General features: G+C 37.2%; 1 protein-coding gene across 1 annotated transcript in view; it reads left to right on the top strand.

Annotated features, from left to right (window-relative positions):
- The window catches only part of CCDC171 (coiled-coil domain containing 171), a 149,041-nt gene that overhangs the window by 33,211 nt on the left and 99,694 nt on the right, over positions 1 to 16,136 (top strand). Inside the window, 2 exon segments of the mRNA XM_056324797.1 lie at positions 3,205 to 3,343; positions 11,586 to 11,688. Of these exon segments, the coding sequence (XP_056180772.1) occupies positions 3,205 to 3,343; positions 11,586 to 11,688 (242 nt within the window).

Genomic DNA, 16,136 nt, shown 5'->3' with positions numbered 1-16,136 from the left:
AGGCTGTGGTCCTTCAACTCCAGACTATGTCAAGAGCATGGCTTTTTCTTTTAAGCCATGGTTTGGCATCCTAACAAATTTTCCCTTTTTCTGAAAGAGTCCCATGAGTTTGTCTTTAAGCCTTAGTCTTTGGAAAGTTTTGGAGACTTTCATTTGTTGCACTAGAACACTTGTATATCTTTTTTGCTGGACTTGATGTAGGGTACATGATACCAAAGTGGGAAGATATACAAACCTGTTAGAATTTATTTTCTCAGGAAAAGATGGCTTTAATAACTGAAACCAAGTAAACAGGCTTTTCTGGGTTGCATAATTTATTAATTAGCTCTGAATCCAGTATCACTATGTAAATTGGAAGCAACATGGGATTTGGGTCTCCATGTGAATTTACTTTTCTTGAAGAGTGAGAGCATGACATAGAATAAATTGGAACTGCTTTTGCTGTATTTCTGAAAGCTGTGGGAGTAGAAGCTACTTTGGAGGATGAAACAGGCAAGTTCTTTCCGTAAGAATAAGTAACCATCTACAGCTAAAAGAAAAAATACCAGGCAGGCTGATGCAGAAGCACATAGGTATTTGGAGGACTGCTGAAGTAGTCCTTCAGCTAAAAAGGTACATTGACCTATAAGAAAGAAGTCAAAGTCAGAAAGTGACAATACTGATTCAAAAGTTTCAAAGTTGGAAGAACTTTGAGGCCTTTGCATTGTTTTAAATTCTAGTGAGACAGCGATAGGAGAAGACAAAAAAAAAAAAGACACCTGGATGGATGTTCACGCTGCTAAGAGTTACATCAAAGAACAGTTCAGGTTGAAAGCGATTGCAGGAGATCTATAGATTGCAGGATCAGGTATGAGATCAGGTTGCTCAGGGCTTCATACAGTCAGGTCTTGAAAACTCCAAGAATAGAGATGGCAGAACATATTCAGGAACCATTGTTCCATTGTTTGACTCTCATTAAGGTGGAAAGATTCTCCTTATCTGAATCTCTTTGGATTTGATTTGTGGCCGTTGTGTCTTGTCCTCTAGCCATGTGTTGCTTTAAAGTGACTGGCTGTATCTTCTTGATAACCTCCATTTAGATGCTGGGGGGCCTGTTATACACCCTGTAGTTATCTCTTCTCCAGCCTGAATGTACCAAGTTCCCTCAGTTCTTGTACGTACTTCAGACTCCAGCCATGTTGGTGACCCACTGCAACTTCATTCCACCTTTTTTCCTGTGTTACAGGGAAGGTGTGTGCTTAAAAGTGGTCATTATCCTAGATGTGTTTTAATGAGTGTCAAATAAAAGGTGGTTAATCACTTCCCTTGATCTTCTGGCTATGCTACTAGTAATAGAGGCCAGGATGCTGTTACCTATGTCTACTTATATGCCATGCTACTGCTTTATGGCTAGTTTGCTGTCTGCCAAGATTATCAGGTTCTTTTTGAGCATGGCTGCTTCCCAGTCAGTTACCAGCCACATTGCTTCAGGGGGCTATTGCTTCCTAAGTTTAGATCTTTGCATATGTTCTTGTTGAATCTCAGAAGGTTCATGCTGGCCTGTTCTTCCTCTCTAAGTTGTAGGGAATGGCCACCTTTCTCTTGAGTATATCAACTGTGTAGTGTTGTAACCTACCCTGACCCAGTTCACTGTTATCTGCAGATTTGGTGAGACTGCACTCTTGGACTAATCCAGGTGATGGATAAAGATGTTAAACAGGTTCTCATACAGACTCCTGGAGCATTGTAATTGATATCAGCCACCACCGTCAGAGCTTTACCATCAAACTGTTTTTATCAGTGTTGTAGTTCACATCTAGTCTGAAAACGTGGCTATAAAAATACTGTGTGAGACAGTGCCAGAAGTCTTGATAAAGCTGTTATATTTAGTCTCATTGTTCTCCTTTTGTCCACAGATCTGGTCATTTTGTCATGGAATATAACTGGGTTGGCTAAACATGATTTAGCCTTGGTAAATTCTCACTGACTGTTCCAAATATCTTTTTTTTTTTCTTTCATAAGCCCAGAAATTTGTTCCAAGAGGGCTTGCTCCATGACCTCCTTGGGACTGAGGTGAAGCTAACTGGTCTGTAGTTCCTTAGCTTGTTCTTTTGCTCTTTTCTGAATATAAGGGTGAAATTTGCCTTTCTCCATTTGCCAGGGACCTCCCCCAGTCTCTGTGACCTTTTAAAGATGATAATGAGCAGCCTGGCTGTGACATTGGCCAGTTTTGTCAGAACCTTTGAGTGCAGGTGAGCTGGCATCTTCAATTTCTATGGGTTGACTTCTTCCAAGTAATTCTGGACTCAATCCTCTCCTACTGCTAGCAGCTGTTCTCCTCTTTGAGCACTTCTCCTGATTGCAGAGGTTTGGGTGACCTTGTCCAGGAAGGCTGTGGCAAAAAAGGCATTGAGTGCAGTGACCTTCTCTGCGTCTACTATTGATAAATTGCCTAGTCTGTGTAGAAGCAGGTTGGTATTTTCTTTCTTACCTTAATGTAGTGGTAAGATCTGTTTGCAATGTCTTTGTCATCCTTTGCAAACATCAGTTCTACGTGAATTTTTGGGTTTCTTGACACCATGTGTACATACTCAGGCAGTCTTTCTAAATTCTTCCTTGGATTCCTGTCCCTGCTTCTGTCTCCTGTATGCTGCTGTTTGGCCTTGTAGCTTTCTCATGAGTTGCCTTTTTATCCATGCCAGGCTCTTTATGCATCTGTTTTCCTGAGTACCAGGAGAACTGATAAGAGTACAAAAAGTGTTTGAAATTTTGGGAACAGTCTGCTGGTGGGAAAATTTGAAGTCATGCCATTCTGAGTACAGTATAGACAGGTATGTGAAAATTTTAGGAGCAAACTTTGTATGTGAAATCAGGGTCGATTATGCAAGATGTGACATAATCTTTATGAAGATTTAATTAACTATTAATTAAAATGTGATTAAGTCTGTTTATTATATGTAACTTGGAGGCCATATCCCAATGGGCAAATGAATTTATGACTGGAAACCTAATACGAGCATTGGTAACTGAAAAGAGCGTAGCCACTTCTTGAAACTTCGTTCTTAGAATATATGACTTCCTTCAGTTAAAAAAAAAATTGCCATTTTAGGAGCCATATGATGTACTAACATATGTGCCATATCCATTTATTATCATCTTTAAAATTATATAGTATAATTGACTATACATTTTTGATGAAAATTCTCTAATGCTGAAACTTTCCAGATTAGAAAGAGAGTGTTTCTCCACAAACCAGCAAATGAATCAGAAGATTGATGAAAAGAAGAGGGTAATTAAAGACCTTTCTGAGAGACTAGAGAATAATGAAAAAACCTGCAGAGAATTACAGGAGCAACTTGCAGTGGTAAGACAAAAGGCCTGTGGCACTCATTGTTAGTGTTTTTTAAACATACTGTGAACATAATCTGCGTTTGCTGTGTTGAACTGTGGAAGAACTCTGCCATTGTGTTACTCTGATTTTACTTCCTACTTTGTCATGTAAAATGCATAAATATAGCTAATATGCTGGAGAAGCTAATTTGAAAATGCATTTAAAGTGGTACACCATGTATTTAACTGAAGATTATTTGCGGAAAACAGTTTTTGTAAAAGTATGGGGTATGAGTAAAGAGTAACTTGTGTTTGCATTCCTAGTAAAGATGACAGTTTGTAGATATGAATTATGATTCCTTGTAGAGAATATTCTGTCTTTTTACCCAAGTTTTTTTTCTTCTCCAAGTGTTACTAGCTACCATTTAGGCTTGTTTATTTATATTTCACATAACATATTGGTTTTAGTGTGGGCATTTGACTAAAAATTGGTTGAAAATTGCTTGTTTGAAGGTGACAAAGTAGAGGGTTGGTTTTTTTTTTGGCATGGATTTGCCATGTTGGATGTGTTTAGTGGATTATTTTCTGATCTTTTTTTCCAGTTTATGTGACCAGTTGGGGCTTTCCCACTGTCTCTGCCCACCTCAAATTTGAATAACAATTTTGCCATCCTGTTCCATAGCATCAGGGACAAGGCAAAGATCTTAGGATATCTTGAAAACCATCTCTCCTTACATTGTGTAGCGGCATATACAGTATTTCTGTACTTCATCAGTATAAACCTTTTGGATACTGTCTTGCAAATTTCTCCTCTTTCTCTCTCCTGGAGCTCTGAATATGAAAGGTAAATACGGTGTATTCCCTGCTGCTTATAGGCATTGTGCTAATCAGTGAGCAGGAGCAGGGACCAGCATCAGAGGATCTTCAGACTTCCTGGTGTCTTCTGTTAGTTGGAGTTATTCCATACATTGTCTTAGTGTTACCCACTTCCCAGACATATTGGTAACTAATAAATGGAAGAAAAATTCAATACACACCACACACCCCCCCACCCCCCCCCCACCCCCCCCCCTTCTGGGAGAATAACAGTTTCTTCCATGCAAGTATTAATGTGTTAAAAGGCGTTTACTGGCCTAGTTAACCTGAAAAAGTCATCAGTCACAAAAGGAATATGAAGAGACAAAAGCAACTGTCTCCCCTAACTACAGTCAATAATGATTGCTATGTATAAATACAAAATACAATTCCAAGCTGAAAAATTTCTACCAGGAACGTAGAGCACTTGCTAGCCATCACTGTGATATGAGATTTCATTTTGTGTTCCTTAATAAAATGTATGTTATACCTGACAAGAATTCAGGACAAAATTCTGTGCATGATCAAGGTTTCTGGTGAGGGCAACAGCATTGAATGGTGTACTCAAAATGAACATTACGTTACTGAAAAGTAAAAAGCAGAATAAATTGTCTCAGTTAGAAGAACTGTCTTATTCACAGAGCTGGTTATTTTAATTGTTTTATTGGAACAATTTCAAACCACAAGACTGTCTTGAACAAGTAATAAAAATACTCATTTTCTGAGGAGTTGTATTAGTGGTCCCCTGTGGGATTAGATTTTTATCACCTTGGATGGCTTTGTGTTTTTCCTGAAGATTTTTGTATTTGTTTGGGAAACAGGAACGCCTGTGTGTGGTCTTGTTTACTCAGTCTGGACAGCTTTTAGTTATTTTTCTTCCCAAAATGAAAAAACAGAAGGCTCTAGCAGAAGCTAAGTGTTGATAACATTTCATATACTGTTATTAGGCTTCCCTATACCCGTACTAAAGTTGTGTGAAATTGCCAGTGTGTGCTCTTCCCTTCATTTCCCCCTCCTGTGCTTTTTTGATCTATTCATTACTTTCTTATATTTTATAGTATTATTAGGCATTCTGAGTGTGTCCTTTCCACTCCAGTCTGATAATCTTATATTGGTTTCTCACTGTACTGCTATAATACCAGTTAATGTTTTTGTTTCTAAAATACTTGGGAAATAAACCCAAATAATTGTTTTTAGAGAAGCAGACTTATGCAGGAAAAAAATACATTCTTTGGAAACTACATGAAAACTTTTTTTTTTTTTTTAAATGGCTCAGTTGAATGTATGGTAAAGTATTTAGGTTGCTTTTAATTTTAAATATCAGCATGTAGCAGAAGTTTGCCAGAAATTTGCATGGACCAAATGTGATAGGATCTGTTGGTATCAAACAAAATTGCTTATGAACATTCAGCATGAGCAGGTTCTCAAGATTTCCATTATGTTTTTCTGAGGAAGTTAGTCTCAAGCTTGTCATTATTTCCAGCTTGGGTTTTTAGAAATGTTTAGTTTGAAGAATAGGAATTTGGAAGAATGGCCGTTATGATTCAGAACTTATTTTACATTGAAACAGCCCCAGCTGTATTCCTGCCCCATGGAAAGAATAAGAAGTGTCTTCTTACAGTTTTACAGTTGTAAAAGTTACTTAGGATATTTAAGGTTTTGTCACCTAGTAGTGAATGGTCTTTAATTCTTAGTACCAGACAAGCAGGAGATTTTGAACCTTTATGAGAACTGTATTTTGAAATTTGGGGAACTTACCTGTTCACCAGAACGCATGTTAGGAAATTGAGGTCATTAAAAATAGGTATTTCAGTATAAATCCTTTTAATTTGGAAGAACTGTGTGTTCATTTCCTCCCCTTTGTATAGATACTATCAGAGGTAGCATAATTAGTGTACAAGTAGTGTAGTAAATTACACCCAGAGCCTGTCTTTTTCTGTGTGGCATATAAATCTTTTACAGCTGTGCGTGCAGTCATGTGCTGTATACATCTCGGTTGTCTGTAATAGCCTTGTAGGTTTTTGTAAGCTGAAAGTCTGAACAGAACTGTCAAGAATCTAGTTCCTGGACACAGGCATTAACTGTTGTTCTCTAAAAGAAGTGTCTTGAGTCTTGACTGAACAGACAATGAAACACCTTGAAGATTGTGATTCTGTTTTACAAATTCTGTGGAGTAGAATCTGGTACTCAGTGGCAAAGATGTCAAAATCATCTAGATGATTTATTGTGAAGAGAGATTTTTCTTTGAATTCAAAAAATCCAAGATGCAGTCTTCATTAGTTTTGTGCTAATGATTTTTAAATGTTATCTTACCTTGATTTGCTTGCCTTAACTCAGGGATGGAGTGTTCTTACCCACATGCTACTTCTGTTATTGTCCTGATTTAAGAAGACCAGTCAGTCTGAAACATATGTTTAAATGATCTACAGAGAAACCAATTTTGTAATTTATTCTGGAAGCGGAGAGGTCACTCAAGCTGTGATGTCCCAGTGGTTGAAGACAAGAATTTAAAAAATGCTTTTGAAGTTGCCAGTTCTTGAAAAATTTTCTCTTGACTTAAAAAGCCCCAAACTTCAAAAACCAGAGATGCTTCATAACTTTATCTCCCACCAAAAGGTTGTTACAGATCTGTCTTTAAGGGACTGGAATAGTTCCATATTAAACTTGAGCATTTTGATTAATTTTATTTCAGGTAATTAAAACTGAGACACTAAAATTGTTGAGAAATTGTATTTAATTTACACATGGTTAGACATTTTCTAAAGATCCCCTCTGTAGACTTTGGGAAGTTCTAGCTAATGTAAGAAAATAAGGAAACACTATTAAGTATTCAATAGTTAGATACTTGAGCAAAAATAAATAGTAGCCTGAGGATGGCGATTGTCAGTGAGGGTTTCATTTTTTTATACTGCAGTTTATGCTTGGTTGTTTAAAATTTGTGCCACTATTTTGCTATGCAGAACTCAAGTAAAACAAATTTTTTTTAACTGTGGAGTAGTTGTTTGGAGCCTGTTTCTATAAATGCTATGATTTGGTTCCCCCAAGGTCAGCCTGGTAAACATTGTGATGCTTTTGTAAATAATTTACCCAAATGCTTGTCAAGGAGTGTCTGAACATACACTGCTTTTTCGTGGCTTTGTGGATAGTTCTGGCTTTGGCACTTGCTCTGCCATCACCAGGTGGGATTTGTACTGCAGACTGAGTGGATGAATTAGTCCATGGGCAAGAGAGCCACAGAGGAAAATCCCTCTAACTGTGAACAAAGTAGAGAAAATTCCTTTTGGAATAATGACAAGTTTGTTGCAGGACTGCACCCCTCAGTTCCCTGCATAATACTAGTAAGGTTTTGATAAGTTAATTTTGAAAAGGCCTTGAACTGCCTATGGTTTGTTTTTCTGTTCCACCCATCTTCCCCCTCCTCCAGTGTTACTGAACTTGAAATGCAGATGCATGTGTGCAGCATCAAGTCATGTGGGCTACTCTAGAAGTGTACATAGCGTTTGCATTTATTTCATTCAATAGTGACTTTTGGAAAATGCTGAAAAATGAATGGAACTTCATTTTTGTCCTGGAACAGGTGATGGAATGGTACGAAAATTGAGCACTGGTACTTAAGGAAAATATCTGTGCAGCCAGGGAAGTAGGGAATTGTCCAGCTAAATGCAGATACCCTACTTGTGGAAGATTAGCATAATTCTGACAGTGGATAGAGTAATTTTTGCCAGTAGTAGGCTTTCTTAATAATTCTGGTTATCCTTACAGATAAGGATAAAAAGCATTTGGAAAAAAGATTTTTCTCCTTGCTGCAGTCTACAGTACTTGCAATGAAAAATACTTGGCTTCTATTTAATTTGTTTAAAACTGTGATTCTGTTGTAAAATTGATAGTTAAGTAAACATGTTGCCAAACACACTTTTCTACCGAAAATTCTTCTGTCCTCAAGGGATGTTTTGTGATAACAGGAGCCTTCTTAAGGATATGAAGTGTGACTTGGGGAAGCATTGTGTATGCTACAATTTACAAACTTCATAGTGAGACTTTGCCATTGATCCCAGGGACCTGCAGTTCCCGAAGGCAGGTTCCTACCACTAAAGACCAAGGTGAAAAAGTCATTGAGAAGGCCTTTTCTGCATATTAGTCACCAGATGCCCTGCCTCATTCAGCAGCGGGTCCACATTTTCCCTAGTTTTCCTTTTGCTGGTGATGTACTTCAGGAAGCCTTTCATGTTCCCCTTCAGGTCTCTTGCCAGATTCAACTTAAGGTGGATTTTGGCTTTCCTAAGTATATCCCTCCATGCTTGGACAGCATCTGTATTTCTTCCAGGTCACCTATGCCTGCTTCCTCATTTATGCTCCCTATTAATATTTGAATTTCATCAGGAGCTCCTTGTGCATCCATACAGGCCTCCTGCTGCCATTGATACTCAAGGTAGTTTTCAAGGATCACCTCCAAGGTCAAGAATGGTCCACCCAGATATGCAGGAAGTCAAGCAAAGTCAGCAGAAGATTTACTTTACAAGTGTTCTTTCACCTGTTTCTATGAATGTGGTCTGGGAATCAAACTCTGTTTAAGTAAAGGCTTTAGCACTTTGTCACTTGATTTCCCTTTTGAAGTAATCTAGGAACACTCATACGAGTACCTTTCAAGTAGCTGTACAGGAATGGCATCCTCTAACACATATATTATGATGGATGGACTTGCTGTGAGGGAAGTACTCTCATCTCCTGGAATAGCTGGATCTGGCAGAAGATAACTTTTAGCAGCTGCAGTTGATTATGTTTGGCTTCTGTGCTTGTGGACTCCATTATGCTTTTCAAACTAAAGAGTTACATATACTTGCTGTGATTGTTCAGTCTGAAGAAAAGAAAAATAAGGGAGTTATACCTACTGCCATGAACTCTCAGATGCATACTTACGGAGAAGACAGAGCTACACTCTCCTTAGAACTGTGCAGCGAAAGTATGAGACAAAAAGAAATTTTAGAAAGGGAAATTCTAATTACCTGTAAGAGGAGAAAAACTTCACTGTGAGAATTGTGATATATTGGAGCAGGTTGCCTGAAGGGCTTGTTGAAACGCCATCCTTGAGGATACTCAAAACTTGACTGAACAGGGCTCTGAGCATCCTAATCTGACTTCAAGCATGGCCTTGCTTTGAGTGGGAAGTGGGACCAGATGACCTCCAGGGATCCTGTCGGCTTAAATTACTCCATGACTTTATGACTCTGCACTTTCTTAATAGTTACCAGTCAGTGAGAGGTGAGAAGTTAGATCGGTATGTTCAGACCCTTTTGGACTCTTAAACTGTGCCTGGATTTCCAGCAGTTTGCTTTACTGTATTTTTCTTCAATTTCTGACAAAGGGGACAGTGATTGAAAATGAGAGTTAGAAAGGAAAGACACACTTCACAGCTGAACTGTAGGGAAACTGGCTATTCCAAGGGGTTTTCTTTTGATCTTTATTGCTGTTAAAAGAGAGACTGAAACTGGTTCAGGGAGTGTGGATGCAGTTAGCAAATAAAGCACAGGAGTGGTGAAAGCTGAATAGATTGCGATATACTGACTAAATTATGGTAAATTAACTAAACCAAATGAAAAAAATTGGATGAGGAGATTGAAAAAAAATCTCACATTTGTCTTCCATGGGAACAGATTCTTCTGGGAAGATTTAGTCTTACCTTGTCTATGCTGGAGCAGTTTATTTAAAAAGAGTATTTATTTCATTGTGATACTGATCATACTGTTGTGTTTTATTATTTGTAGTATGTGAGGTCTTTGAGATGATATCAGTACATGGGACTAAATTATTTTAATGTGTTTGCATCTCATAAAATATTTTTACTGGAGCTCAGCAATTACAAGCTCTATTTATATAGATAATTTTATAGAGTAAGAATTAAACTTAGTTATTTTTGAATATATAGATGTGGTTTGGAAATTCTTTATGAAGTGCAGTACAAACTCTCACACAAGGAGAGGCGTGTAAATGCTACAAGGGACCTAACATTGAAATACACATATGAATAATATATTAGTTGATATACAGTACATATAATTAAAATTGAAAGAGTAAAGCAAATTTATAAAATATTTAAACTGAATACTGAAGAACACTGCAGAGAATTAAATGCATTTCTTGGTTTTTTAGTCTGACAGTTATGTGCTACCAGTATGTAGCAGTTTTCCTGGGAAAGATATTTCCCACGCTTGAGAAATTGACTGGATCCTTACACATGCAGTGAAGCATAACCAAACCAATAATTCATAGAAATGATAGAAAACGGTAGGATTTTTCTCAATACAAAAAGGTAATCTTCCATCACCAAGTAGAAACGGAAATTCATAGGTAGTAGAATTTTAGATTAAAAATGCAAGTGATTATCAGTAATAAGGCATCTTTGAGCATCACCTTTGTCATAAGAAAATTGTGAAGTTACTTAAATAGTTTCCTCTTATTTGCGGGGGAGGGGCTATTAGGGGGTTTTGTTTGGTGGGGCTTTTTTGTTTTGTTTGTTTTCTGAACTACTGAGATGTTACTACTTTTTTGACAGCTGCTAAAATTGTACATTTCTTTGATAAGTCAGAACTAGATATGTTTAAGAGGACCTTGCTCTTGTCTGGGGTTATGGATTCATGTCTTCGAAAATTACAAGTTTTAATATCAGATATAAATTGAAGGAATGATTTGATATAGTCTTTCTATTGCAGTGATTAAAAAATCTGCTGTAATATCTTTCAGCCATAAATATTTTTTAAAATTAATTGATTTAAATGATTTATTTAATAAAGCCATTGTCTTGGTTTGAACAATAGGCTACACTTAGTGGACAGCTTTATTTTAAGAAAATTCAGTGATAGGAACTGAAGGACTTTGCTGCTTTATATTCCATGCTTAAGGAGGAGTTTTTGACACTGAAGAAATCACTATCAAGCATGGAAGATACTAAGAATTAAAGAAGGCAGGTTTGCAATGAGAATAGGTGTGGGATTTGACTGAGTGCCAAATCATGAATTTTTAGCCTGTCTGCCAGTAGTTTGGTGTCTTTCTGGATGCCCTTGTAGGGTGTAACAATAGATTGCATTGCTTGCATAGATAGGCAGCAGTTAGTTAATATTTATTGAGATATTTTTAAAGCAGAAGAAGATCAAGACTAGGTTTTAGTACAGCCATTTTTTTCTTTTTCTTTTGACTACTTGAAGCCTTTAGTTCTATTTTAAGTGTGTTTCAAGGTTCTCTGTTACTTATTTGTGATGTCATGTTAGGTCTCTTGGCTCAAGAAAAGGAATAATAAGAAATACAGCAGGAATTTAAATTTAAAGGGAAACAAAAATAATGTTGTGATCTGTATTTCTTCTGTTTACTGTTTTAATGGGTTTCTTTTTTCCCCCTCTTGTCTTGTTTGTATCTCCTGTGAAATAAAGGCCAAGAAACACCAGGTCTTTCTAACAGAGACGTATGAAAACAACATGAGAGAACTGGAGTTACTCTTGGACAGCTTTGCCATGTCAGGCCAGCGGACAGCAGGTTAGTTGAAGGTATAAAATGACAGATGCATCTGTCAATGTTCCAAAGTCACTACATTGTGGGAATTCTGCAGATGCCTCTTGCATTCCCCCTTCTCAACATGCTTTGATTTGATGACATGATAAGAGCAGTTCTCACAGCAGTCAAATGGCCTTGCTAGCTGAGAAAGGGTGACGGAATGTGGACCTGCTGTTGTCAGCCCAGAGCTTGATTTACAAATGCTGGGGTGTATATGATCGGTCAGAAAAGGGCTCACTTGCTGTGCTCTAAATCCAACTGAGAAAAAAGTCCTTACAGTATACCTGCAAAGGGAACAGATGTTTTGCCTGAACTGAGCCAAATTCTGAAGCAACCTTCAGCAACTTAAAGGTCATATATTCAAAAAGGTTGTGTAGGACACATGATGTAACACAATACATTTTACTGTTGATTGTGGAGTAGTACTACATTGCATTCATTTGATCTAATACAGAACAAATATTTTTCTGTTTTCTCTAAAATTAATCGCAAGTCAATGGTTGTCACTCTGCTGCCTAGCTTTATATGTAATTATTGTATCAAACTCAACATACGGCTGCCTGCTTAAACATTTGAAATGGTGACTAACATAAACAAAGTGAACTTTAATGTTAAAGCTAGTAATTTTTTAAAAAGTGAAAATAGTATGCTTTTATAGATAGTTTTAAATAAAGATTTTAAAAGGTCTTCTCTATGTAATTGCTGTTAGAAAATCATATACTAGACAACAAATGCACCCAACTTATAGTGCAAGTAAACTGGAAGAAGACAGGCAAAATGTTGCTTTAATAACAAATGGGTTTATTTTATGTGAGTTGTAACGATATGTTCCTGCACTTAGCAACAGTAGACAAAAATGGGTTGTATACATCTTTAAATGAAGATATTTTCTCTTTGTGTCTTCACAAAAGGAGATTTTTTTTTTTTTTGGGAGGACCCAGTACTGTTAAAATTGCATAAAGGAACTCCTTGATATTTCTGTTGTCCTTAAAAGCCTAGCCTTGAATCGGTGATGCATTGATTTCCTCACATGGGCTATATGATTGTATTTTTTTTTTATTTAGGAACTGCTGTCAGTTTTATTCTGTAATTATGAATGTAATTCCTGTGGTTAATACCTTAGATTTACTGTAGATATGTCAGACTGAAAAGCTCTTCAAAACTATATGCTTTTCTCAATCTTGCAAAGTTCCACATGCCCAGAGGGGCTTCAGCAGTTCTGGGGTGAGCTGGATGGGGGGATCTGGATGCTGCTGTCAAAGTGCAGTTTCCAGAGGAGTGGTTGTCTTTTGAGTAAGTTTTCTGTTCTCCCTAGTGATAAACCTCGCAGAGAATAGCTTTGACCAGATTCTATAATATTAGGGATTCAGTAACAGTATAATTTCAGTATTAATTTATTTAAGGTGGACTCTGAAAGATCTGATTTAAAGAGATGTTTTTTAAGCTACAGCATCTCTGCAGAGGCTCAGTTGAGGCAGAAAGTCAAATTTAGCTCTGCTGTGGGTTGAGTCTTTAATATTAAAGTGGACATTGACCAAGACATTTGTTCTACCTATTTACTATGCTTGAAAAGCATGAAACTTAAATTTTTAATGCTATTGCCTAACCGTGTTGTATTTGTAAATTTATTCTGTAACAGTATTTATTTCAATTTTCAAAAAAATGTTTAATGTAGTCATATTTGAAATGGAAATGCCTAGGTGCCAATAAAACTAAAAATCTTTAAATAAATCTTTGTAGTCTAATTAGCAGATGAGGGGCTGCATGAGCCGCAGCTGTCTGGGCAGTCTGTCTTGGGGTGATTTTGTGTGGTTTGTTTGGTTTTTTTTTTTTTCTTTTCATTTCAGCTGAAGTTGTTGAGACATCTCCTTAAAAATCTGTCAGTATTAAAGGTCCAGCCCCTTCATTTAAGTACTGATTGGGCTGTGATTTTTGGGATCTACAGGAAAAAGAAGAGAAGACTTTATATTTTTAAGATTAAACACCAAAGTATTTTCAAAAGTTATCTTTTTCTTTATATGTTCAGGAATAATGGGCATAAATCCACTACTTGTCTTTTTTAAGTGACCTTTATAAATTTTCCACAGCATTGTTAGTCTTACTGGGCAATTTGCATGATTTCAGTTTGTCCCTTTTCAGTTTGCCATACTTTGCAGTTATTCAGCAACAGGGTTTGCGCTCAGGGAAATTTGTCTTCATTTCAGAAAAAAAAAAATAATTGTGGTTGTAGTAGTCTGAAAATAAAGTGAACAGAGTATAAAATATTAAGAATGTTACCTGCTTTGAGTTAGTGTCACTGTTTAACACAGGCCACCGGTACTGTTTTGGTTTAATCTGAAACCCAGCACCATATGAGCCACTATGAAGAAAATTAACTCTATCCTAGCAAGGTGTTAGCAGAAAGTCTGAAGCAGCAAGTTCAAAAGTTTACTCACTTCTATACCTCTTGGCAGACTTCTGTTGAACCTGTCATTTCCTCAAAATTCTTCCCCCAAACTTGTAGGTGATAACAGGCAAATGCTTCAAGTAAGGGTTTTTTTTCCCCCATGTTGCTGAAGTAGGGCTTCTCCAGCATGAGAGCGTTGTTTGGATTATGTTCCATGTCTCCTGCACAATAATACGAAGACAGACAAGATTTGGCCAGTATTAAAACCATAGGCTTGTTTTCAGCAAGTCCAGGAACGTGGTACCTGGTATTTCTGTTGGTGGACGGGGCCGCTGAGAAAATAGGGATGCAGCAAAGGCAAGGAATGCCAGAATGGAAAGTTTACTGGCAAAAGTCTGGTTTTGGCAAACATGATGTAAATTAAGATCGTTCAGAGGCATGCTTCAGTGACAGAATTGCAGGCTGGGAGTTTAGGAATGAAGGTACATTTTAGACAGTTGGAAAACTGGGGTGGAAGACAACCCCTCGATTGACTGTATAGGTATTACTTTAAACTGAACGAGAATTGTGAGTTTCAACTTCTCTAGGGCTAGAAGTATTGAGGAATAGCACTTTTTTCTGTGCAACAAGATTATTGCAAAATTTTCCTAGTAGTGAGAAGCTGCTCCTGTAATTGAGCAGAAAGGACTGGAGCCCTGTGCATCCTTAACTATAGCTGTAGTTAAATGATAAAAATGATAGTAAGGTGCTACTAGTCTCTTCCTTAAATGTGAAATCTAAACTTCTCACAAAAGGCCAGATTTTATGAATTCTTCTTAGGTTGATTCTAAGGATAACATGGCTATTTGAGACATCTCTAGGACTCAGAGGTTTGGTTAAGAGCACTGGAGTCTCACGAAGAAGATTTTTCTTTTCGCTGACTCTGTAGACATTTAGAAGCTGTGGTGAGTAGATGTCCAGTGGAGTGGCTAATAGGGGAGAGCCGAAGTCTGTCACTGGGACATGCGTTCTTTTTAAATTCACTTGCGTGCTGTAGAGCAGGTCTTACTCCTGTTACTGAAAGCAGTCTTGGAAACCTGCACTGGTTTGACCAGGTGTGACTTTGACAGTAACAGTTGGCTGGCAACTCAAAGTGAAAAGTTAGTGTCCAATCTGAATAGTACTATTTGTTTTCTGGTATTATCAAAGGGTTGGGAAAGAAGAGGCTAATTAGTTGAACAAACTTTGAGAATGGCTGTTGGCAATACTTTCTGACTTGTACATATGTGTAAGTTTTCCACTGACTACCATTGGTGCATTATGTATAACCTACAGGACAAATCTGTCATGTTTTTATAACACTTCGAGTGTCATGCTTATTAGATAATACTAACCATAGGATCCTTAAAAAAACCCCAACCTGCAAGTCTGTAAGTGCACCTCCTCTAGCTGAGAAAGTTTTATGGAGAGCCAAAGAAAAGGCTTAGAGTTTAGTGTCTGATTTGACTTTGAGCTATTCTAGGTAAATTGCTTAGTGACACTGACCTTTCAGAGGTGATAAACACCTGTATCATCATTTGGTTCTGCTGGGAGTTATGATTGTTTAGCCTCTCTGGATTTCAAATGCTACAGTTTTTTTCACTCCTTTTGCAGAATAACGATGCTATTAGTGTTGGTAAAGTGGGTTTTGCGTATAGGATGTGTTAAGACTTGTAGAAAATACCTTTTAATTTGTTATAAACTAAGTTCATAAATGCTGCATACTAATATAAATAATGCTGCAAAGAATCTGTCAGTAACCTGGTGTTTTGCTTAACAGAAAAAAATGCTTAGCAGAAAAAAATGAATAGTTTGTTCTTGGAAATTTAGTATCAGCTGACATCTTGTGACCTCTTGATCACTACAGTGTTGTTTTGCTTTCTTAGCACATTGTACTATGGGCTTTGGAATGCTCAAACATGTTCACATGTCCTTAATTAAGGCAACTGGATCAGAAGTCTCCTTCTAAAGGTTTAATAAATAAGTGTAGTGTGTATATGATGGATATATCAGCTTTAAGATTTAT

The sequence above is a fragment of the Falco biarmicus genome, chromosome Z (assembly GCF_023638135.1).
Source record: "Falco biarmicus isolate bFalBia1 chromosome Z, bFalBia1.pri, whole genome shotgun sequence".
NCBI lineage: Eukaryota > Metazoa > Chordata > Aves > Falconiformes > Falconidae > Falco > Falco biarmicus.
This window is presented reverse-complemented; position numbering and strand designations above follow the sequence as displayed.